General features: G+C 41.3%; 1 protein-coding gene across 1 annotated transcript in view; it reads left to right on the top strand.

Moving 5' to 3' along the window:
- The window catches only part of LOC128643961 (phosphatidylinositol 3,4,5-trisphosphate 5-phosphatase 2-like), a 177,489-nt gene extending 151,568 nt beyond the window's left edge, over window positions 1–25,921 (top strand). Inside the window, exons 4-6 of the mRNA XM_053696726.1 lie at window positions 3,198–3,338; window positions 3,624–3,714; window positions 25,877–25,921. Of these exons, the coding sequence (XP_053552701.1) occupies window positions 3,198–3,338; window positions 3,624–3,714; window positions 25,877–25,921 (277 nt within the window). The remainder of the gene's footprint in view (window positions 1–3,197; window positions 3,339–3,623; window positions 3,715–25,876) is intronic.
- The last annotated feature ends 295 nt before the right edge of the window (window positions 25,922–26,216 follow it).

The raw sequence follows: 26,216 nt of genomic DNA, 5'->3' as shown, positions 1-26,216 counted from the left end.
ATACAAATATTCTATTTTTTTTATTGTTTATTAATAAAAGTCATTTGACTTCATTACTGTTTATTGTTAAATTATTACCAAATAAGTGCTTCTAGGCAAATCTTTCCACATACTTTTATGTAGGTTTCTTGTTGGCCAATACTGAGCCAGCTATGTTGTACGCACCTCTGTAGAGTCATAGACCATAATTATATATAGAGATACCTGATGAGATGTGATGAAAATATCTGTTATCTCTGTTGGTGATATAGTCATACCGTACAATAAATAATACTATGGTTTGTCGGCTACTTTCATTGTTTAAGAAATGGTGCGTTTTATTTAGAGGTTAGTGAAAATAAAGATATTTGTTTCCAGACAAGTTCTATTCGTGGACTCCAGGTTAATAATCTATCTTAAAATGATGCTGATGATACTGCCTCTGATTGGCTGGTGATACTGCCTCTGATTGGCTGGTGATACTGCCTCTGATTGGCTGGTGATACTGCCTCTGATTGGCTGGTGATACTGCCTCTGATTGGCTGGTGATACTGCCTCTGATTGGCTGGTGATACTGCCTCTGATTGGCTGTATCACAACCAGCCTTCTTAACAAAATTTACCTAAAAATAATTTGAACAGTTGATGTTTACTGATGTATTGGGGTCTTACTGGTCCCTGATAGCCCTAATGTGAGCTATGGGTGGTATAACCCTGCAGGAATGAACTTGTAAATCTAGTGAAATGAGTTATGATAGATTTTATATTATTATTATCGGTTATTTGTAGAGCGCCAACAGATTCCTCAGCGCTATAAACATAGGCGGTATACAAGGAAACATTTATAGGGATCAGATAGGTAGAGAGCCCTGCCAAGAGTCGCACTGTTGTAGTCAGCGCTTAAGAAGGTGATCTACAAACTGCTGGGCTCTTAGGCTTACATGCTAAGGGGGTTCAAGGGGATAGCAATGGAGGAGAGGAACTGGTATAAAAAAGGTTAGTGTAGGTTGTATGCATCCCTGAACAGTAGAGTCTTTAGGGAGCGCTTGAAGCTTTTAAAACTAGAAGAGAGTCTTGTGGAGCGAGGCAGAGAGTTCCACAAGATGGGAGCCAGTCTGGAGAAGTCCTGTAAATGGGAGTGTGGGGAGGTGACAAGAGAGGAGGAAAGTAGGAGGTCATGAGCAGAGCGAAGGGGACGGGAGAGAGAGAATCTGGAGACAAGGTCTGAGATATAGGGGGGAGCAGTGCAGTTGAGGGCTTTGTATGTCAGAGTGAGAATTTTGTGTTTAATCCTGGAGGCAAGAGGAAGCCAGTGAAGGGGTTGGCAGAGAGGTGCAGCAGATGAAGAGCAACGTGTAAGGAAGATGAGCCTGGCAGAGGCATTCATTTTCGATTGTAATGGAGCTAGGTGGCAGCTGGGGAGACCAGAGAGGACAAGAGTTGCTGTAATCGAGGCGGGAAAGGATGAGAGAGTGGATTAAAATCTAAGTTATGTCTTGTGTAAGGAAATGTCTAATTTTAGAGATGTTTTTAAGGTGGAAGTGGTAGGATTTAGCCAAGAACTGAATGTTAGGAGTGAAAGAAAGATCTGAGTCTAGTGTGACCCCAAGACATTGTGCATGCGGGTTAGGGGTAATGATGGAGTTGTCGACAGTTAGAGAGAGATTGGGGGTGGAGGTTTTGGAAGAAGGGGGAAAAAATAAGGAGCTCAGTTTTGGAGAGATTTAGCTTGAGGTAGTGAGAGGACATCCAGGAAGAGATGTGAGAAAGACAGTTAGTGACACGGGTTAGCAAGGAAGGAGATAGGTCTGGTGCAGAGAAGTAGATTTGGGTGTCGCGGGCATACAAATGATATTGGAACCCGTGGGACTTTATTAAGGAACCTAGTGATGACATGTAGATTGAGGGGACAGAGGACTTGAGGTACCCAGACAGAAAGTGGTGACGGGGCAGAGGAGGCCCCAGAGAAGGCTACACTAAAGGTAGTTTGACAGGTAGGAAGAGAACCATGAGAGGGCTGTGTCACAGATGCCGAAGGATTGGAGGGTTTTGAGCAAAAGAGGGTGCTCAACAATATCAAAGGCTGTGGACAGATCAAGGAGGATAAGCAGAGAGAATTTACCTTTCGATTTTGCTGTAAGTAGGTCGTTGGTAACCTTAACGATTGCTGTCTCTGTGGAGTGATGGGGATGAAATCCAGATTGCAGTGGGTCGAGGAGGGAGTTTAATGTAAGTAAATGGGATAGGCATGCATATACTAGCTTTTCTAGAAGCTTTGAGGCAAAAGGTAGTAGGGCAATAGGGCGGTAGTTGGATGGGGAGGTTGGATCAAGAGAAGGTTTTTTGAGGAAAGGTGTGACCAGTGCATGTTTTAGAGATGAGGGAAATATACTGGAGCTGAGGGAGAGGTTGAAAAGGTGTGTGAGTATAGGGGTAAGGGTAGAAAAGAGGGCGGGGAGCAGCTGTGAGGAGATAGGGTCAAGGGGACAGGTAGTGAGGTGAGAGCGCAGCATAAGTGCCGAAATTTCTTCCTCAGTAACAGGGGAGAAAGAGCTAAATTAATGGCTATGTGGGTTGTGGTTGATTGCGAGCATTTGAGGGGGTGAGCGAATGAAAGTATGTTGCGAGCTGATTTCGATTTCTGATGGAGTTGATTTTGTTATTTAAGTGGCTGGATTTTCAAATGACTGCAGAGATATTTTCAGTTTACTTCTATAATTAAATGCACTTTGTTCTATCTGTATCCTTTATTGAAAAGCATTCCCTAGGTAAGCTCGGGAGCACCAATGCACTACTGGGAAATGGCTGGTGATTAGTGGCTACACACACATGCCTCTTGTAATAGGCTCATCAGATATGTTAAGCTGACTTTTTAGGAGTTTAGTACATAGTTATATACAAGGAATAGTGCAATAATAAAATGCCATAAACATATTCTTGTTACATTTTTATTTCCCATTTGTTGTACAGTAGCTGCATAAGTTGTCATAAAGTTTTTCCTCACGAATGATGAAACGTATTTTCTATCCCCTCTGTGTATTTCCTGCTGTATATATGATCTAAATATTGAACTATGACTAACAAGAGTGTCCTCGGGCCAGATCTCATACTTGTTCCTGAGATAGACCAACAAACATATTGAGTATATTTGCTGCTCATTTGATTCTTCTTTTCTTTTCATTTTTAACTTTCTTTATACTTTTTGGCCTTGTCATTTAGTTCCACCAACGGGCTCAGCACGGTGTCTCGTGAGTACCTCAAAGGGGACTATGCGTTAGATCTGGAAGCTGTAAAGTCTGGAGCCACCAGCTTGCCCCACCTCAACAAGACTCTAGTGACGTCCTGCAAAAAACTACATGGGTATGTGATCGTAAGTTTTAGTTGGGAAACCAGTGAATTCTGGGTAAGGAAACCATTTTGTGATCAACACAGATGTTAATGTGGGTAATATAGGAGTTAATGCATATCAGCAACCACAGAGACTTTTAAACTTTCAAAATAGTGTAATCAAAACCATTTGTAACCAGAGGAAAAATTTTCTATGTGTCACTAGAATATTTATTTTATGTTGGTACAGCTGAGACATAGTGTAATAGTTTAACGTTCATGCTTGCATACTTTGTCATTCTTGTGTTTTCCATACAGGGAGGTCGATAAAGTATTATCTGGACTGGAGATTCTCTCAAAAGTCTTTGACCAGCAAAGTTCCCCCATGGTGTCAAAGATACTCCAACAGGTGAGGATTTGCTAAAGATCAATTAGGATTACATTACATCGTTCTCTCAGCATATTCAGATAGAGTGTAGAATAAATACAAAAATAATTTTAATTATTTTATCAAACTGACCTTTTTCTATTTGTATCCTTTGTTGAAACATAACTTTTAAATGAGGATGTACTGAGATATGCTACAGAGAATGCACTATAAGGTAGCTGTGTCTGCAACCACTATACTTTCTAAGGTGTGTGCATGTACTCTCAAATTAATGTGCTTGAGGTTACCCCAGACTGGAGCATGATCGCAGCTACAGGTGTGTTGAGACTGGCAAGATTAAACAGGAGTATAGTGGGTGTCAGAAGGTAGTTGTGAGTCTGGCTTTTAACTGTATTGTGTTGAGGTAGTCATGTTAACTTAGTAATCACAGGACATTTATGGAACGTGTCACAAGGTCAAAATGTTCATACTGTTGAAGGTGTTTGCACATCATCTGGTTGTCTGTAAGTGTGTTACTGTGTACTTGTGTGTGTCTGAGATTGTGTCTCTATTTCTGTGTTAGTGCATGTTTTTGTGAGTGTATGTCTGAGTGCTTCTGTGTGTGTGTGTATGCATCAATGTGCATGCCTGTGTGAGTGTTTCTGTGTGTGAATATGTAATTGTGTGTGTCTGAGATTATGTGTCTATGTTTCTGTGTTAGTGTGTGTGCCTGTGTCAGTGTGTTTCTGTGTGTGTGTGTGTATCAATGTGCGTGCCTGCGTGAGTGTTTCTTTGTGTGAATATGTAATAGTTTGTGAGTGAGATTATGTGTCTATGTTTCTGTTTTAGTGTGTCAGTGTGTTTCTGTGTGTGTCTGTATCAATGTGCGTGGCTGCATGACTGTTTCTGTGTTTGAATATGTAAAGTGTTTCTGTGTTTGAATATGTAATAGTGTGTGTCTGAGATTATGTCTGTATTAGTGTGTGTCTGTGTCAGTGTGTGTTCTTGTGTGAGTGCTTGTGTCTGTGTCAATGTATGTGCCTGGGTGAGGTAGTGTGTGTGTGTACTTGCTTGTGTCAGTGTGTGCCTGTGTGAGCATGTGTGCTTGTGTCAATGTGTGAGCTTGTGTGTGTGTGTGTGTGTGTGTGTTTTTGTCTGTATCAGTGTGTGTGTGTGTGAGTGTGTTTCTGTGTTTGAGCAGGTGTGTCTGTGTGTGCGTTTGTGTGTTATTACCTTTACAATGTTTTTAAGTTTGACTATTCTCAAGAATAAAGTGCGCGCACATTTTAGTAACTTGGTCAAAAGTTGCACTGGTCTAAATTTTGGCACTCGCTGCTCAAAATAAATAAATAGACATAACCATGTCTGCAACAATGTCTATAACGTTATAGTGCACAAAACACCTTACTATAGTACACCTTACTATGTTCTGTTGGAGTTTTAACAAAGGATGCAAGGAGAAAGAGCTACAGTCTATAATAGAAGTAAAGTGATTTGTTTTGTATTTAATTGTAAGCTCCATCGTGCGTTTTTTAGTGATACAGGATCATGCACCTTCTACTTAATGTTTTCTGTTTAGACATAAACCCAATACTTTTATATGCATGCACAGTTTATGCAGATGTTTTCTAATGTCTAATCGGTGATCTACAATAAATACATGAAATAAAATAGTTTTATGCAGGGAAATGAGGAAAACTAATTGTAAGTAATTTCAACATGTATTACTGCTTTTATTAAACATTTTAATAGGAATTAAATGTTTATTTCTCCAACATAGGTGTGTCCGGTCCACGGCGTCATCCTTACTTGTGGGATATTCTCTTCCCCAACAGGAAATGGCAAAGAGCCAGCAAAGCTGGTCACATGATCCCTCCTAGGCTCCGCCTACCCCAGTCATTCTCTTTGCCGTTGTACAGGCAACATCTCCACGGAGATGGCTTAGAGTTTTTTAGTGTTTAACTGTAGTTTTTATTATTCAATCAAGAGTTTGTTATTTTAAAATAGTGCTGGTATGTACTATTTACTCTGAAACAGAAAAGAGATGAAGATTTCTGTTTGTATGAGGAAAATGATTTTAGCAACCGTTACTAAAATCCATGGCTGTTCCACACAGGACTGTTGAGAGGAATTAACTTCAGTTGGGGGAACAGTGAGCAGTCTTTTGCTGCTTGAGGTATGACACATTCTAACAAGACGATGTAATGCTGGAAGCTGTCATTTTCCCTATGGGATCCGGTAAGCCATTTTTATTCAGACAGTAAATAAGGGCTTCACAAGGGTTTATTAAGACTGTAGACATTTTCTGGGCTAAATCGATCATATTTACACATATTTAGCCTTGAGGAATCATTTAATCTGGGTATTTTTTGTAAAATAATATCGGCAGGCACTGTTTTAGACACTTTATTCTATAGGGGCTTTCCCTAATCATAGTCAGAGCCTCATTTTCGCGCCGGTATGGCGCACTTGTTTTTGAGAACAGCATGGCATGCAGCTGCATGTGTGTGGAGCTCTGATACATAGAAAAGTCTTTCTGAAGGCATCATTTGGTATCGTATTCCCCTTTGGGCTTGGTTGGGTCTCAGCAAAGCAGATTCCAGGGACTGTAAAGGGGTTAAATATGAAAACGGCTCCGGTTCCGTTATTTTAAGGGTTAAAGCTTCCAAATTTGGTGTGCAATACTTTTAAGGCTTTAAGACACTGTGGTGAAATTTTGGTGAATTTTGAACAATTCCTTCATACTTTTTCGCAATTGCAGTAATAAAGTGTGTTCAGTTTAAAATTTAAAGTGACAGTAACGGTTTTATTTTAAAACGTTTTTTGTGCTTTGTTATCAAGTTTATGCCTGTTTAACATGTCTGAACTACCAGATAGATTGTGTTCTGACTGTGGGGAAGCCAAGGTTCCTTCTCATTTAAATAGATGTGATTTATGTCATAAAAAATTTAGTAAAAATGATGCCCAAGATGATTCCTCAAGTGAGGGGAGTAAGCATGGTACTGCATCATCCCCTCCTTCGTCTACACCAGTCTTGCCCATACAGGAGGCCCCTAGTACATCTAGCGCGCCAATACTCCTTACTATGCAACAATTAACGGCTGTAATGGATAATTCTATCAAAAACATTTTAGCCAATATGCCCACTTATCAGCGAAAGCGCGACTGCTCTGTTTTAGAAAATACTGAAGAGCATGAGGACGCTGATGATATTGTTTCTGAAGGGCCCCTACACCAGTCTGAGGGGGCCAGGGAGGTTTTGTCTGAGGGAGAAATTTCAGATTCAGGAAAAATTTCTCAACAAGCTGAACCTGATGTGATTACTTTTAAATTTAAGTTGGAACATCTCTGCGCTCTGCTTAAGGAGGTGTTATCCAATTTGGATGATTGTGATTATCTGATCATTCCAGAAACACTATGTAAAATGGACAAGTTCCTAGAAGCCCCGGGGCCCCCCGAAGCTTTTCCTATATCCAAGCGGGTGGCGTACATTGTTAATAAAGAATGGGACAGGCCCGGTATACCTTTCGTACCTCCCCCCATATTTAAAAACTTGTTTCCTATAGTCGACCCCAGAAAGGACTTATGGCAGACAGTCCCCAAGGTCGAGGGGGCGGTTTCTACTCTAAACAAGCGCGCCACTATACCCATAGAAGATAGTTGTGCTTTCCAAGATCCTATGGATAAAAAATTAGAAGGTTTGCTAAAAAAGATGTTTGTTCAGCAAGGTTACCTTCTACAACCAATTGCATGCATTGTCCCTGTCACTACAGCCGCGTGTTTCTGGTTCGATGAGCTAGAAAAGGCGATTATTAGTAATTCTTCTTCTTATGAGGAGATTATGGACAGAATTCGTGCTCTTAAATTGGCTAATTCTTTCACCCTAGACGCCACCTTGCAATTGGCTAGGTTAGCGGCGAAAAATTCTGGGTTTGCTATTGTGGCGCGCAGAGCGCTTTGGTTAAAATCTTGGTCAGCGGATGCGTCTTCCAAGAACAAATTGCTTGACATTCCTTTCAAGGGGAAAACACTGTTTGGCCCTGACTTGAAAGAGATTATCTCTGATATCACTGGGGGCAAGGGCCACGCCCTTCCTCAGGATAGGTTTTTCAAGGCCAAAAATAAACCTAATTTTCGTCCCTTTCGCAGAAACGGACCAGCCCCAAGTGCTACGTCCTCTAAGCAGGAGGGTAATACTTCTCAAGCCAATCCAGCCTGGAGACCTATGCAAGGCTGGAACAAAGGAAAGCAGGCCAAGAAACCTGCCACTGCTCCCAAGACAGCATGAGATGCGGGCCCCCGATCCGGGACCGGATTTGGTGGGGGGCAGACTCTCTCTCTTCACTCAGGCTTGGGCAAGAGATGTTCTGGATCCTTGGGCGCTAGAAATAGTCTCCCAAGGTTATCTTCTGGAAGTGATTCATCCTGTTCCATTAAGAGAACGAGGGATGGGGTTCTACTCCAATCTGTTCGTAGTTCCCAAAAAAGAGGGAACGTTCAGACCAATCTTAGATCTCAAGATCCTAAACAAGTTTCTCAAGGTTCCATCGTCCAAAATGGAAACCATTCGAACAATCCTTCCATCCAGGAAGGTCAATTCTTGACCACGGTGGATTTAAAGGATGCGTATCTACATATTCCTGTCCACAAGGAACATCATCGGTTCCTAAGGTTCGCATTCCTGGACAAACATTACCAGTTCGTGGCGCTTCCTTTCGGATTAGCCACTGCTCCAAGGATTTGCTCAAAGGTACTAGGGTCCCTTCTGGCGGTGCTAAGACCAAGGGGCATTGCTGTAGTACCTTACTTGGACGACATTCTGATTCAAGCGTCGTCCCTTCCTCAAGCAAAGGCTCACACGGACATAGTTCTGGCCTTTCTCAGATCTCACGGATGGAAAGTGAACGTGGAAAAGAGTTCTCTATCTCCGTCGACAAGAGTTCCCTTCTTGGGAACAATAATAGACTCCTTAGAAATGAGGATTTTTCTGACAGAGACCAGAAAAACAAAACTTCTAAGCTCTTGTCGGATACTTCATTCCGTTCCTCTTCCTTCCATAGCGCAGTGCATGGAAGTGATAGGTTTGATGGTAGCGGCAATGGACATAGTTCCTTTTGCGCGCATTCATCTAAGACCATTACAACTGTGTATGCTCAGTCAGTGGAATGGGGGACTATACAGACTTGTCTCCGAAGATACAAGTAAATCAGAGGACCAGAGACTCACTCCGTTGGTGGCTGTCCCTGGACAACCTGTCACAAGGGATGACCTTCCGCAGACCAGAGTGGGTCATTGTCACGACCGACGCCAGTCTGATGGGCTGGGGCGCGGTCTGGGGATCCCTGAAAGCTCAGGGTCTTTGGTCTCGGGAAGAATCTCTTCTACCGATAAATATTCTGGAACTGAGAGCGATATTCAATGCTCTCAAGGCTTGGCCTCAGCTAGCGAGGGCCAAGTTCATACGGTTTCAATCAGACAACATGACGACTGTTGCGTACATCAACCATCAGGGGGGAACAAGGAGTTCCCTGGCGATGGAAGAAGTGACCAGAATCATTCAATGGGCGGAGACTCGCTCCTGCCACCTGTCTGCAATCCACATCCCAGGAGTGGAAAATTGGGAAGCGGATTTTCTGAGTCGTCAGACATTGCATCCGGGGGAGTGGGAACTCCATCCGGAAATCTTTGCCCAAATCACTCAACTGTGGGGCATTCCAGACATGGATCTGATGGCCTCTCGTCAGAACTTCAAGGTTCCTTGCTACGGGTCCAGATCCAGGGATCCCAAGGCGACTCTAGTAGATGCACTAGTAGCACCTTGGACCTTCAAACTAGCCTATGTATTCCCGCCGTTTCCTCTCATCCCCAGGCTGGTAGCCAGGATCAATCAGGAGAGGGCGTTGGTGATCTTGATAGCTCCTGCGTGGCCACGCAGGACTTGGTATGCAGATCTGGTGAATATGTCATCGGCTCCACCATGGAAGCTACCTTTGAGACGAGACCTTCTTGTTCAAGGTCCGTTCGAACATCCGAATCTGGTCCCACTCCAGCTGACTGCTTGGAGATTGAACGCTTGATCTTATCAAAGCGAGGGTTATCAGATTCTGTTATTGATACTCTTGTTCAGGCCAGAAAGCCTGTAACTAGAAAAATTTACCACAAAATTTGGAAAAAATATATCTGTTGGTGTGAATCTAAAGGATTCCCTTGGGACAAGGTTAAGATTCCTAAGAGTCTATCCTTCCTTCGAGAAGGATTGGAAAAAGGATTATCTGCAAGTTCCTTGATGGGACAGATTTCTGCCTTGTCTGTGTTACTTCACAAAAAGCTGGCAGCTGTGCCAGATGTTCAAGCCTTTGTTCAGGCTCTGGTTAGAATCAAGCCTGTTTACAAACCTTTGACTCCTCCTTGGAGTCTCAACTTAGTTCTTTCAGTTCTTCAGGGGGTTCCGTTTGAACCCTTACATTCCGTTGATATTAAGTTATTATCTTGGAAAGTTTTGTTTTTGGTTGCAATTTCTTCTGCTAGAAGAGTTTCAGAATTATCTGCTCTGCAGTGTTCTCCTCCTTATCTGGTGTTCCATGCAGATAAGGTGGTTTTACGTACTAACCTGGTTTTCTTCCAAAAGTTGTTTCTAACAAAAACATTAACCAGGAGATAGTCGTGCCTTCTCTGTGTCCGAAACCAGTTTCGAAGAAGGAACGTTTGTTGCACAATTTGGATGTTGTTCGCGCTCTAAAATTCTATTTAGATGCTACAAAGGATTTTAGACAAACATCTTCCTTGTTTGTTGTTTATTCTGGTAAAAGGAGAGGTCAAAAAGCAACTTCTACCTCTCTCTCTTTTTGGATTAAAAGCATCATCAGATTGGCTTACGATGATGGTCACATCCTTCCACTAGGGCTGTGGCTTCCACATGGGCCTTCAAGAACGAGGCTTCTGTTGATCAGATATGTAGGGCAGCGACTTGGTCTTCACTGCACTCTTTTACCAAATTTTACAAGTTTGATACTTTTGCTTCTTCTGAGGCTATTTTTGGGAGAAAGGTTTTGCAAGCCGTGGTGCCTTCCATTTAGGTGACCTGATTTGCTCCCTCCCTTCATCCGTGTCCTAAAGCTTTGGTATTGGTTCCCACAAGTAAGGATGACGCCGTGGACCGGACACACCTATGTTGGAGAAAACAGAATTTATGTTTAACTGATAAATTACTTTCTCCAACGGTGTGTCCGGTCCACGGCCCGCCCTGGTTTTTTAATCAGGTCTGATAATTTTTTTTCTTTAACTACAGTCACCACGGTATCATATGGTTTCTCCTATGCAAATATTCCTCCTTAACGTCGGTCGAATGACTGGGGTAGGCGGAGCCTAGGAGGGATCATGTGACCAGCTTTGCTGGCTCTTTGCCATTTCCTGTTGGGGAAGAGAATATCCCACAAGTAAGGATGACGCCGTGGACCGGACACACCGTTGGAGAAAGTAATTTATCAGGTAAACATAAATTCTGTTTTTGTGTGTCACTTTTATAGCATTTGATATAGATCTAGTACAATTAAACTCTGAATAGAGAAAACATTTACACTGTGATTTTATTAGCAAAATGTAAATTTCATGAACAATTTACCCATTGAGTATGTTAATATTATCCCCTCTGCTGTAATTTTAACACCTGCACTGATCAAGCACTGTGGAGTATGTCAAGTTTCTGAATTCCACAAAATGCACCCCAGCCTCTTTGGGGACAGTGGGACCCCCCCCCCCCAACACACACCAGTTTCTAGGTTTAAATTACAGGAAAAGCAGACAAAATAAATAATTTGTTAGAAAAATAGGACGTTAAAAAATATAAATAAATAAATAAAAAAAACCTCCTAAAAACAGAGACCGTTATCCTTATTGGCCAGTAATGATTAGCAGAAAGTACAAAACATTTTTGAGGTGAATGGCAACTTGCGTGACGTAACCTCAACACTATTGTATCCCTCTTGTGTTAGAGGGGCCTATGTTTTATGCATTTCTGAGTTTTAAACAACTTTCCAATTTAATTCTATTATCAAATTTTCTTCATTCTCTTGTTATCCATTGCTGAAGGGACAGCATTGCACTACTGACAGGAAGCTGAAAATATCTATTTAGCCAATCACTAGAGACAAATGTGTGCAGGCACCAATTAGCAGCAGCTCCTACTAGTGTATGATATGTGCGTATTCATTTTTTAACAAGGGATACATACGCCTAGATTTAGAGTTTTGCGGCCAAAGGGGTGCGTTAGCTACGCGTGCCTTTTTCTGGCCGCACCTTTTAAATACCGCTGGTATTTAGAGTTCACAGAAGGGCTGCGTTAGGCTCCAAAAAAGGAGCGTATAGCATATTTACCGCAACTGCAACTCTCGATATCAGCGGTGCTTACAGACGCGGCCAGCTTCAAAAACGTGCTTGTGCACGATTCCCCATAGGAAACAACTGGGCTGTTTGAGCTGAAAAAAAACCTAACACCTGCAAAAAAGCAGCGTTCAGCTCCTAACGTGGCCCCATTGTTTCCTATGGGGAAACACTTCCTACGTCTGCACCTAACACCCTAACATGTACCCCGAGTCTAAACACCCCTAACCTTACACTTATTAACCCCTAATCTGCCGCCCCCGCTATCGCTGACCCTTGCATATTTTTTTTAACCACTAATCTGCCGCTCCGTACACCGCCGCCACCTACATTATCCCTATGTACCCCTAATCTGCTGCCCCTAACACCGCCAACCCCTATATTATATTTATTAACCCCTAATCTGCCCCCCACAACGTCGCCGCCAGCTACCTACAATAATTAACCCCTAATCTTCCGACCGCATCTCACCGCTACTATAATAAAGTTATTAACCCCTAATCCGCCTCACTCCCGCCTCAATAACCCTATAAGAAATCGTATTAACCCCTAATCTGCCCTCCCTAACATCGCCGACACCTAACTTCAATTATTAACCCCTAATCTGCCGACCGAAGCTCGCCGCTACTATAATAAATGTATTAACCCCTAAAGCTAAGTCTAAACCTAACACTAACACCCCCCTAAGTTAAATATAATTTAAATCTAACGAAATAAATTAACTCTTATTAAATAAATTATTCCTATTTAATGCTAAATACTTACCTGTAAAATAAACCCTAATATAGCTACAATATAAATTATAATTATATTGTAGCTATTTTAGGATTAATATTTATTTTACAGGCAACTTTGTATTTATTTTAACCAGGTACAATAGCTATTAAATAGTTATTTACTATTTAATAGCTACCTAGTTAAAATAATTACAAAATGACCTGTAAAATAAATCCTAACCGAAGTTACAATTAAACCTAACACTACACTATCAATAAATTAATTAAATACAATACCTACAATTATCTACAATTAAACCTAACACTACACTATCAATAAATTAATTAAATACAATACCTACAAATAAATACAATGAAATAAACTAACTAAAGTACAAAAAATAAAAAAGAACTAAGTTACAAAAAATAAAAAAATATTTACAAACATTAGAAAAATATTACAACAATTTTATACTAATTACACCTACTCTAAGCCCCCTAATAAAATAACAAAGACCCCCAAAATAAAAAAATGCCCTACCCTATTCTAAAATTAAAAAAGTTCAAAGCTCTTTTACCTTACCAGCCCTGAAAAGGTCCCTTTGCGGGGCATGCCCCAAAGAATTCAGCTCTTTTGCCTGTAAAAAAAAACATACAATACCCCCCCCAACATTACAACCCACCACCCACATACCCCTAATCTAACCCAAACCCCCCTTAAATAAACCTAACACTAAGCCCCTGAAGATCTTCCTACCTTATCTTCACCACGCCGGGTTCACCGATCGATCCAGAAGAGCTCCTCCGATGTCTTGATCCAAGCCCAAGCGGGGGGTTGAAGATGTCCATGATCCGACTGAAGTCTTCATCCAAGCGGGAGCTGAAGAGGTCCATGATCCGGCTGAAGTCCTCTATCAAGCGGCATCTTCAATCTTCTTTCCCTCGAATTCCCTCGAATTCCGATTGGCTAATAGGATTCCAAGATTTTCCTACCTTAATTCCAATTGGCTGATAGAATCCTATTAGCCAATCGGAATTCGAGGGACGCCATCTTGGATGACGTCCCTTAAAGGAACCGTCATTCGTCGGGAAGTCGTCGGTGAAGATGGATGTTCCGCGTCGGCGGGATGAACATGGATCCGGAAGAAAGAAGATTGAAGATGCCGCTTGATAGACGACTTCAGCCGGATCATGGACCTCTTCAGCTCCCGCTTGGATGAAGACTTCAGTCGGATCATGGACATCTTCAGCCCCCCGCTTGGGCTTGGATCAAGACATCGGAGGAGCTCTTCTGGATCGATCGGTGAACCCGGCGTGGTGAAGATAAGGTAGGAAGATCTTCAGGGGCTTAGTGTTAGGTTTATTTAAGGGGGGTTTGGGTTAGATTAGGGGTATGTGGGTGGTGGGTTGTAATGTTGGGGGGGGTATTGTATGTTTTTTTTTACAGGCAAAAGAGCTGAATTCTTTGGGGCATGCCCCGCAAAGGGCCCTTTTCAGGGCTGGTAAGGTAAAAGAACTTTGAACTTTTTTAATTTTAGAATAGGGTAGGGCATTTTTTTTATTTTGGGGGTCTTTGTTATTTTATTAGGGGGCTTAGAGTAGGTGTAATTAGTTTAAAATTGTTGTAATATTTTTCTAATGTTTGTAAATATTTTTTTATTTTTTGTAACTTAGTTCTTTTTTATTTTTTGTACTTTAGTTAGTTTATTTCATTGTATTTATTTGTAGGTATTGTATTTAATTAATGTATTGATAGTGTAGTGTTAGGTTTAATTGTAGGTAATTGTAGGTATTGTATTTAATTAATTTATTGATAGTGTAGTGTTAGGTTTAATTATATCTTAGGTTAGGATTTATTTTACAGGTAATTTTGTAATTATTTTAACTATTTTAGCTATTAAATAGTTCTTAACTATTTAATAGCTATTGTACCTGGTTAAAATAAATACAAAGTTGCCTGTAAAATAAATATTAATCCTAAAATAGCTATAATATAATTATAATTTATATTGTAGCTATATTAGGGTTTATTTTACAGGTAAGTATTTAGCTTTAAATAGGAATAATTTATTTAATAAGAGTTAATTTATTTCGTTAGATTTAAATTATATTTAACTTAGGGGGGTGTTAGTGTTAGGTTTAGACTTAGCTTTAGGGGTTAATACATTTATTATAGTAACGGCGAGCTCCGGTCGGCAGATTAGGGGTTAATAATTGAAGTTAGGTGTCGGTGATGTTAGGGAGGGCAGATTAGCGGTTAATACTATTTCTTATAGGGTTATTGAGGCGGGAGTGAGGCGGATTAGGGGTTAATAACTTTATTATATTAGCGGTGAGATGCGGTCGGAAGATTAGGGGTTAATTATTGTAGGTAGCTGGCGGCGACGTTGTGGGGGGCATATTAGGGGTTAATAAATATAATATAGGGGTCGGCGGTGTTAGGGGCAGCAGATTAGGGGTACATAGGTATAAAGTAGGTTGCGGCGGTGTACAGAGCGGCAGATTAGGGGTTAATAATAATATGCAAGTGTCAACGATAGCAGGGGCGGCAGATTAGGGGTTAATAAATATAACATAGTGGTCGGCGATGTTAGGGGCAGCAGATTAGGGGTACATAGGGATAACGTAGCTGGCGGCGGTGTACGGAGCGGAAAATTAGGGGTTAAAAAATTTTAATAGAGTGGCGGCGATGTGGGGGGACCTCGGTTTAGGGGTACATAGGTAGTTTATGGGTGTTAGTGTACTTTAGAGCACAGTAGTTAAGAGCTTTATAAACCGGCGTTAGCCCAGAAAGCTCTTAACTACTGACTTTTTTCTGCGGCTGGAGTTTTGTCGTTTTCTAACGCTCACTTCAGCCACGACTCTAAATACCGGCGTTAGAAAGATCCCATTGAAAAGATAGGATACGCAAATGGCGTAGGGGGATCTGCGGTATGGAAAAGTTGCGGCTGCAAAGTGAGCGTTAGACCCTTTCCTGACTGACTCCAAATACCAGCGGGCGGTAAAAACCAGCGTTAGGAGCTTCTAACGCTGGTTTTGACGGCTACCGCCCAACTCTAAATCTAGGCCTAAGAGAACGAAGCACATTTGAAAATAGAAGTGAATTTAAAAGTGTATTAAAATGACCGGCTTTATCTGAATCATGCAAGTTTAATTTTTACTTTCCTATTATTATTATTATCATTTATTTGTATAGCGCCGCCAAATTCCGTAGCGCTGGGTACAATGACAGGGGTATACAATGACAAGGATTTGTGATAAAATACAAAACATAACAAAACTAAACAAATCTAGCACAGGAGGAAGAGGGCCCTGCTCTGGAGAGCTCACAGTCTACAGGTTTAGGGTGCAGAGACATAAGGTTGGGGGTAGCTTGTCACATCGGTTGTAGTTGCAGCAGTGAGTCAGGCAGTTCATGTATTAGTTTGATTAGGATGATTGATGGAGGAGAGACGGTAAGCCTCTCTGAATAGGTGGGTTTTCAAGGAGCATCTAAAGCTATACAAGGTTGGAGACAGTCTTATGTAGCGGGGTAGAGAGTTCCAGAGGACAGGAGCAGCACGTGCGAAGTCTTGGAGGCGGGAGTGGGACGTAGAGAGAGGTTGATCGAAGAGGACGGGATGGGGAATATTTCACGATGAGAGAGGAAATATAGCTGGGAGTTAGACTGTTGAGTGCTTTGTAAGTTAGGGTTAATACTTTAAATTGTATTCTGGAGTGTATGGGGGGTGACTGGCAGAGCGGAGCAGCTGATGTAGATCGGCGACTTTGGTGAATGAGTCTAGCAAAAGCATTCATAATAGATTGGAGGGCGGAGAGGCGGTGTTTTGGAAGGCCATTTAGGAGTAGATTGCAATAATCAATGCGTGACAAAATGAGGGAATGAATAAGTATTTTTGTAGTTTTTTGAGTAAGGAAAGGACGAATTCTGGAAATGTTGCGTAGTTGTGAATGGCAGGATTTGGTAAGCATTTGTATATGTGGGTTGAATGTGAGTTCTGGGTCTAGTGTGACCCCAAGACAGCGGACCTAGGTGTTAAGAATAGAGTCTCCAACCGTCAGAGAAATGTCAGGTGTTGGCTGTCTCGTAGAGGGGGGAAAAAGAAGCAGCTCAGTTTTGGACAGATTGAGTTGGAGGTAATGTGAAGACATCCTAGAGTAAATTGCAGAGAGGCAGTTGGAAATCTGGTTGAGTAAAGAGGGAGAGATATCAGGAGAGGAAAGATAGATGTGGGTATCATAAGCATATAAGTGGTACTGGAATCCAAAGGAGGTTATAAGTTTTCCAAGGGAGGATGTATAGAGAGAGAAAAGCAAGGGGCCCAAAGACAGAGCCTTGCGGTACTCCAACTGAGAGAGGCATAGGATCGCAAGATATGTTGTTAAAGGAAAATGAAAACGAGCGGTTTGAAAGATATGAGGCAAACCAGGAGAGGGCTGTGTCTCGGATGCCAAATAAATGTAGTATTTTTAGGAGGAGAGGATGGTCGACTGTGTCAAAAGCAGCGGATAGGTCAAGAAGAATTAGTAAGGAGTAGTGGCCTTTTGCTTTAGCTGATAACAGGTAATTTGTTACTTTGACAAGAGCGGTTTCTGTTGAGTGTTTAGGGCGGAAACCAGATTGACGCATGCTTGAATGTATCAGGAAATGTGCCAGCGGTGAGAGATTGGTTAAAGAGATGAGTTAAGGTAGGGGTTAGTAAAGCAGAGAGAGAGGAAAGTCGTTGTGAAGGAATAGGGTCAAGTGGGCAGGTTGTGAGATGAGCCAAGGATAGGAGTACAGAGACTTCTTCCTCTGTTACAGGAGGGAAGTAGCATAGAGCTTTGTTAATAGAAGGGGTGGGTAGGATTGCTGAGTTTGAGGGGTGTGAGGTGCAGATATCTTTTCTAATGGTCTGAATTTTATTTTGGAAGTGATCAGCAATAATCTGAGCAGTGAGGTTGGTAGTGAGCGGGGGTGCAGGCGGACATAGAAGGGAGTTAAGGTTGAGAACAGCTTTCTGGGGTTGGATGCGTGAGATGACACAAGGGAGGAAAATAGGGTTGTTTGACCAGGCTGAGCGCAGAGTTGTAGGACTTAAGGATGAATTTATAATGCCAGAAATCAGCACAGGTGCGTGATTTCCTCCACTGCCGTTCAGCAGCCTGTGAACATCGCTGAAGATATCTGGTCTGTTTGGTGTGCATGGTTGCCGTAGAGTGATTGATGTACGGTAAACGGGAGGGTGCAGCCTTGTCAAGTGTTGATTTTAGTGCCAAATTATACTGTAAAGCCACAAGGTTTGGGCAAGAGAGGGATGAAATGTCGGAGAGCAGAGGATTCAGTTGAGTGGAAAAGTCTGTGAGATCCAAGTCATTTAAGATATACCAATACCAAATGCTATATTATCTACTTATAGAATAAACACGCTATCGCACTACCCATTCCGTTTTCTTTTTTAGAACATTATTCAACTTATATAAATAGTTTGCCCATAAACCCTTTATTCACCTCAAATACACAGGATTTTGACACACTAGTTCTACTTTCCCTTTTTTTGTGCACATATCACGTTATTAATAAATATTCTAAGCAGAATTTTTGTGCAATATAGCACATTATTCACATATTTCACTAAAAGATAAAAAGATATCGATAAAGAACACCCTGTTGATCAACTTTAATCAGAAACAGAAAGGACACCTAGTTACAATAACATTAACTAACCAATATATATATTTTTCTAAAAAATCTTTTAAAGACATCATACATATTGTTTTAAATATACACATTCGTTTTTAAATAGATAGTCCTACTCACAGCTCTCTTTTGAGCGCTCCCCACCCCCACTTGTTCTTTTGCACATACCTCCGATATTGGGATTATATCGGATTTGGGGAAGCACAGTTGAGTCTGATAATAGTGCCATCACACACATCCCTAAACTGGCTTGCAAAGATGTAGCAGGTAGAGTAAGAGAGAAAGTTAGTAGATGGTGGTCAGAGAGAGGAAAGGGAAGTTAAGGAAGTTGGAAACGGCACAGAGATTAGTGAAGACCAAGTCTATGAAGTTGCCTTAACAGTGGGTTGGAGATGTTGTCCACTGGGACAGGCCAAAATAGGTGGTAAGGGTTAGAAGTTTAGGGCAGCAGTCATGTTAAAGTCCCCTAAGATGAGAGAAGGGAAATTAGAAGAGAGAAAATGTGGAAGCCAGGCTTCAAAGTGGTCCAGAAATTGTGATGCTGGGCCAGGGGGCCGATAGATAACTGCAACACGAAGAGCCAGAGGGGAGAAGTGGTGAATAGCATGAACTTTAAAAGATGAAAAGGAAAGAAAGGGGGGGAAGGAATGCAGTGAAAGGTACTTAGTGGAGACAGGAGAATTCCTACTCCCCCTTCTTGTTTGTCTCCTGGCCCTGGAGTGTGACTAAAGTGCAGGCCGCCATAGGACAGAGAGGCTACAGCAGTTGTGTTGGGAGGAAAGTCAAGTTTCAGTGAGGGCTAACCGGTTAAGTGAACGTGAAATAAATAGGTCGTGAGTAGATATAAGCTTATTGCATACAGAACGTGCATTCCAAAGAGCACAGGAGAATTGGGGTGTACTAACAGAGGTGCAGTTAATGAGGTTTAGAGGGTTACGTGTGCAAGGTGTATGAGGTGTCATTTGGGGTAGTGAGCTGACGGAATCAGAGGGTGGACCTGGGTTAGGTGAGACATCCACAGCTGCAAGAAGAAGAAAGATGGTGAGTGAAAGGAGATGAGAATGTGTCTTATGTGAGTGTTTAAAGGGATACTGAACCCACATTTTTTCTTTCATGATTCAGATAGAGCATGCAATTTTAAGCAACTTTTTAATATACTTCTAATATCAATTTTTCTTTGTTCTGTTTGTATCTTTATTTAAAAAAGCAGGAATGTAAGCTTACGAGACGGCCCATCTTTGGTTCAGCACCTAGGTTGTTCTTGCTGATTGGTGGCTAAATGGTATTCACCAATCGGCAAGCGCTATCCAGGGTCTGAACCAAAAATGGGCCGACTGGTAAGCTTACATTCTTGCTGTTTTAAATAAAGATAGCAAGAACACAAAGAAAAATTGATAATAGGAGTAAATTAGAAAGTTGTTTAAAAGTGCTGGTCTATCTGAATCATGAAAGAAAAAAATTGGGTTCAGTGTCCCTTTAAGTTTAGGATTAGTGACGCTGGCTGAGGGATGTGAAATAGGAATAAAGTTCATGTGTGTTGTAGAGAGGGGAAGGTAGAAGAGAAGGAGAAATATGAATGTTCTGAGTGCTGTTTGTGAAAGGAAGAGCTGTGACTTTAAGGAGAAGGGAGGAAAAGGTTAATGCAGACATTAGAAAGTGTAGCATGTTTGTAGTTAAACAAAGGAGTGGGCAATAGAAAAAAGTGCTTTAAAATCTCCCAAATGAACTCCTTGTTATAACTCTCTACACTTAGAGAACTGCACATGCTGCACTGATCTAACAAGCTAGCTTGATGTTTCCAGGTGTCAGAATGTTAGTAATACAATTAAAGGGATAGTCTAGTCACAATTAAACGTATATGATTCAGATGCAGCAATTTTAAGCAACTTTCTAATTTACTCCTATTATCAATTTTTATTCGTTCTCTTGGTATCTTTATTTGGAAAAGCAAGATTGTAAGCTTAGGAGCCAGACCATTTTTGATTCAGCACCTGGGTAGTGGCTACATTTAGCCACCAATCAGTTAGTGCTACCCAAGTTCTGAACCAAAAATGGGCTGGCTCCTAAGCTTAAATTCATGCTTTTCCAAATAAAGATACCAAGAGAACGAATAAAAATTCATAATAGGAGTAAATTAGAAAGTTGCTTAAAGTTGCCTGCTCTATTTGAATCATGGAAGTTTAATTTTGAGTAGACTATGCCTTTAATTTAAAAATAATTCTAGGTATAAAGGCACTTTTATTAGTTACAGGTGCAGGTTACCTTATTTTTGTAGAGAGGCGTTAATGCAGTGTTGTACTGATCATTTATGGGTCCCTTTTTATCATTTTTATTGTAGATGAAAGTAGCTTGTGCATTAGTTCATTAATCATATCTATTTTATATATATATATATATATATATATATATATATATATATATATATATATATATACTTCTTAATATGAGGAGAGTCCACGGCTTCATTCCTTACTTGTGGGAATACTGAACCTGGCCACTAGGAGGAGGCAAAGACACCCCAGCCAAAGGCTTGAATACCTCCCCCACTCCCCTCATCCCCCAGTCATTCTTTGTCTTTCGTCACAGGAGGTTGGCAGAGAAGTGTCAGAAGATACGGAGTAGTTCCCTATGGAGGGTAGTACTCTTCGGAATGGAACTGGAGTTTTAAGTAGTCTTGTCAGCCGCTCAGTGAGAGCATTGGCGAATGTTAGAGTCTGGAGATGCAGGGAGAGTCTTTCTGCGAATCCATTCAAACTCGTATTAACAGCTCCTAATCAGTCAGTGTTGACGAGTTTCACTGCCTGCTTCTATCACTCAAGTCCATGTCAGGAGCGATGCTACAAGACTGTCAAACTTGAGAGGCTGTGTTTCTGTTCCACGGCATAGATTCCGGTAAGATTGTTTCATTTATTTATTTTTTAAAGATGTTTTTATTGAGGTTTTCCCATTTACAAGGTTACAACATAACATTCAACATACTGTGGTACATATTATTTTAAAATTACTGCAACATTACCCTGATGATTATAACAGTCAAATAGTACAATGCTTCCTATCTTTAATAGTCAAACCCTAAACATCTTTAGCAATTAATGGTTGGCATGAAAACAAGTTGTTCAGGACCTAAACAAAGAATACCACAAGATCAGGGAAGAACTGATATAAAACTAAAATAAAATAACACAAACACAAAACAAATAAATAACAATTATCAATTAATAGTTAACAGGTATTCCACGGGTTCAATGAGCCAAAGAGAGCCAAATTACTCAGTACTGTCTTAAGGGCCCTACTCAGGGGAGAATGCGGGTGCGATTATTAGAGAGGGTATCCTAGTAAAATTTAATGTCAGTGTATAATGAAAGCCTATTAGTTCGATAGTATCCGTACCGTTCCAATGGGAGGATCTCATCCATTTTTTGGGTCCAGAGGGTTATAGTAGGGAGTTGCGGGGATCTCCAGTGTGTGGCAATAAGTAACCTAGCGCAGTTCAACCCCATCTGCAGCAATATAGTATGTAGCTTACATTTCTCCATGGGGGTTTTGTTGAGTAAAGCGATTTCTGGTGTTAAAGCAAAATCCTCCCCCAACAGCTCCCATAAAATCTGTTCTAGCTCTTTCCATAAGGGGGTTATGTTGGGACATGCCCACCACATGTGCATCATGGTGCCTTTCTTGTTGCACCCTCTCCAACAGAGATGCGAGGATGCGGGGTATATTTTATGCAGCCTAGCTGGTGTCAAATACCAACGCTACGGGTTGAGGTTGAAGATTTCCGGGTGTTCATGTATATTTATTTCCAGTCTTGTGCATCTAAAACACATTGAAGTTCCTTGCCCCATTGAATAAAGTGGATAGGGGTTGGTGCGGACAATGCAGATTCCAGGATGCTCCTGGACGTAGTTGGTGTTCCTTTCTGCAGGGCAAGTGAGGTGCAAAGGCGTTCAAATAGTGTGAGTGGCCTAGTGAGATCTGATTTGATAGGGGTGTTACGCAGGAAGTGGTGTATTTGGGAATATTTGAGCCACAACGCAAATGTACCATTTAAAGTATGCTGTAAATTTGCCCTTCGCTTCAGTTTCCCCTGGTCTAAGAGAGAGAAAAAAGGGTCTGGGTGTTTCTAAAATTATTCCCATTTTACCTTTGGGCTCATACCCTCCCAGAAACTCCATGTTTGAGGAGACTGACATTAAAGGGGATGTCTTTGTCGAAATTCCTGTTGTGTTTGCTATCATATGATCCCCAGTGTTAAATATGTGTCTGTAAAGAGCTGACTTAAGGCATGCATGGGGCCTAGATGCTTTTGGGGTCCAGCAAAGGGAACCTGGAGACAGTGTTCTTAAAATTTGTGAGTCTATGGAAACCTAAGATTTTGCTGCTACTTTAGTGTGCCAGTCATAAGCTCTCTGGAGCACAATTGCTTTGTAGTAGGTCTCAATCTTTGGGACTCCCAATCCTCCCTCATTGGTTGGTCTATACATGGAAGTTGTATCAATTCGCGGGCGCACACGTCCCCAAATAAAGGAGTTTATACACCTTTGGAGCTGCTGGATGTATATTGTGGGTAGGGCTATTGGTACGGTCTGTAATATGTATATGACTCTCAGCAAAATTGTCATTTTGACTGCTTGGATTCTGCCCCACCATGACAGGGGTCTATCCTGCCATGATAGGAGAGTCTGTCGTGTGTTGTAGAGGAGGGGCTTATAATTGACATCAAACAGCTGTGAGACGCGAGGGGATAATTTAACTAATTAACCATTTTATATGGGCAAACTGTGTTCAGGGAGAGAACCACCTTTTGTGTAAGCGAGATACCTAGGACTTCTGATTTTTGTCGGTTAATAAGGAAGTGGGACAGGCTACCAAAGGTTGTAAATTCACGTACTAATGCCGGTATGGAGGTTTTAGGACATAGTCCACAAACATAGCAAGTTTGTATTCATTTGGTTAATGTTAATGTTTGAGTTATTACGTATATGTGCGGCTAAAGATTCCATGGTCAGGATAAATAAGGCCGGGGAAAGGGGGCACCCCTGCCTAGTACCATTCGCAATAGAAAATCAATCTGAAAGCACTCCATTAACTCTGACCTTTGCTGATGGGTTATTATATAGGTGGAATATTCTTTTTATCATCAAGTCGCCAAAAGCCGAAATAGTGGAGGGTTTGTTTAAGAAAGGGCCAATTTAGTCGGTCAAAGGCTTTTTCCGCATCTGTCGACACTAGAGCAGATGGAATATTATGTGTGGAAGCATAGTCTGTCAATTGTATAACCCTAATGGTGTTGTCTCTAGTCTCTCTCAAAGGGACAAAACCGGCTTGGTCTACATGTATAATGGAGGGCAAAATAGAGTTGAGTCGTCTAGCTAAGACCTTAGCATATATTTTGATATCACTGTTAAGAAGTGAGATCGGGCGGTAACTACCTGGTTCTGTCGGTGGCTTTCCAGGCTTGGGGATGACTGAAATGTGAGCTTCGAGTAGTCGTGGTGTAAGTTGTCCGTCATTTTCTAGTTAGTCAAAAAGGGTTACCAGATGAGGGGTCAGGATTTGTTTAAATTGTCTATAATAGATGTTTGTTAGTCCGTCAGGTCCTGGGCTTTTGTGTAACGGGATCTCTTTAATTGCTAAAATGATTTCCTGAGCTGTAATCTGTGCTTCCAAAGAGTATGATGCCTCCTTGGAGAGTGTAGGGAGTTGGGCCTCAGCTAAGTAGTCTATAAGGGATATATTAGTAGAAGATTCAGTGGGTGGAATATTTTATAGTCTGCTATAATAGTCACTAAATGTATTAGCTATTTCCTTACAATCCGAAGTGTCTGATCCGTTCTTTGTCTTAATTGATTGTATATAACCATCAAGACTTTTCTTCTTCAGTGACCTAGCTAATAGTGTGCCCGCTCTATTCCCCTCTACGAAATAAAGCTTCTTAAGATGAAAAGCCTTTTTCTGGACTTCTGTCATATCATGGTTGGGGATATGTGAGGGGTTATGTTGTGCCTAAAATCTTGTAAAGATAATTAAATCTTTTTAACTATATGTGGCTGTAGAAGGAGGGAGTCATCCAACTTCCAGTTAAAATCAATGATTGTTTTTTCTGGCCAATCTAGAGTCAGGGAGACCATTGCATGGTCCGACCATGGATTTAGTTCGATATCTGTGTCTTGTGCTAGCGAAAGTCCGGATTGGTCAATATAGATGTGGTCAAGTCTGGAATAGGTGTGCCTGGGGTTGGAGAAAGCGTTTGAAAAAATGGGCCTGACCTGAATTTGGTGCGTAAATATTGGCTAATGTAACCACTCTGTTGTACAAAAGTCTGACCAAAATCAAAAAACGACCCTCGCTATCAGAATTCTGCTGAATAATTTGAAAAGGGACAGATTTATGTAGGAATATTTCTACTCAGTTCTTTTTTTTAGAGTTCGCGAACCTAAAAAACCCCACTGGAAATAGTTTAGATGTAAATTTGGGTTCTGCATTTTTAAAATTTTACTTTATGTTTGGTAAACCATTTAAGTGCCACTGATCGTTTTGTAGGGGAATTTTGCCCTTTGGCATTTTGGGTGGTCAATTTAAGTGTGCATTGGGTCATTGAGAATTCTGGGAGAAAGGAGGTTGTTTCGAAAGTTGTATTGCGCTAGGATGCGCTGCGGTTTCTAGAAGGCTCCCCATCCCTGACACTATAGGTTGTGTAGTGAGACATGAGTGGTGTGTAGTACAATTAACATACGTAATGTGGCTGCTCTGAGGTAGTAGGAAGGACGAAGGATTAATAAGAACCTGTGGAGAACAGTGTAATAGCAAAAACAAGAAAGTAGTATCTTTAGTAACAAATTGAACAAAATAAACAAACATTGCATAATTATAACAATAACAGTACCGGTAGCTACAATGAGTAGGTGCTCTACCAAAAGGTCAATAGGGGGGGTATCTAGCAAGGAACAAGAAACTAATACCTCGCTAGTGGGCAGAACCCTTTGAGGAGGGTTATAATACTGCCAAGATAACACCAACAGAGTACTGCTGGCAATTACGTTGTCTTATTAATAATCAATCCTAGCCCTTATCTTAGTAAGGTCAAGAGTCTCATATAGGTGTCCCTATGGGCATCATTTGAAGTATACAAGTTCCCAAAGAGACAAGGTCACCTTTCTAAGTATTGCCTTTGGATTTTGTGTCCATGTGGAACTCAGGGTTGCCTCACGTGGGGTCTGTTGTTGTGGATGTTCGGTTCGGGGTCATCTTGTGTATTTTATGGTTTATTTTAATCTACTCTTGCCGTGGAGGATTTGAATGGGCTGAAGGAGATTGATCTCTTGATGCTAGTGGGGAATTAAGAGGTGGCAGGTTGGGATATTCCCAATTGTTCACAAAAAGAGTCCAAGTCATCTGGTGTCTTGTAAATGACCTTTTGAGTGCCTTTTAGCACTTTGATGCTGAAGGGGAAACCCCATCTATAAGGAATCTTTAGATTTTGGAGATGGTTTGTCAGGAATTTTACTTCTCTTCTTTTGTTCAGCGTAATGGGACTCGGGTCCGCATAAATTTGGATTTTGTTTCCTTCGAAGGTGATAGTTTTTACTTTTCTTTAGGCCTCCATAATTTTTTCCTTGTCCGTGAAGACTTGAAATTTTAAAACAACGTCTCGTGGTGGTTTGCTGTCAGGTGGTTTGGGTTTAAGGGCCCTGTGGGCCCTTTCTAGAGGTAACAAAGAGGTATCTTCACTCTGTAGAAGGTAGCAAAACAGCCGTTGCAGATATGGGGAT

This window comes from Bombina bombina, unplaced genomic scaffold, assembly GCF_027579735.1.
Source record: "Bombina bombina isolate aBomBom1 unplaced genomic scaffold, aBomBom1.pri scaffold_689, whole genome shotgun sequence".
NCBI lineage: Eukaryota > Metazoa > Chordata > Amphibia > Anura > Bombinatoridae > Bombina > Bombina bombina.
This window is presented reverse-complemented; position numbering and strand designations above follow the sequence as displayed.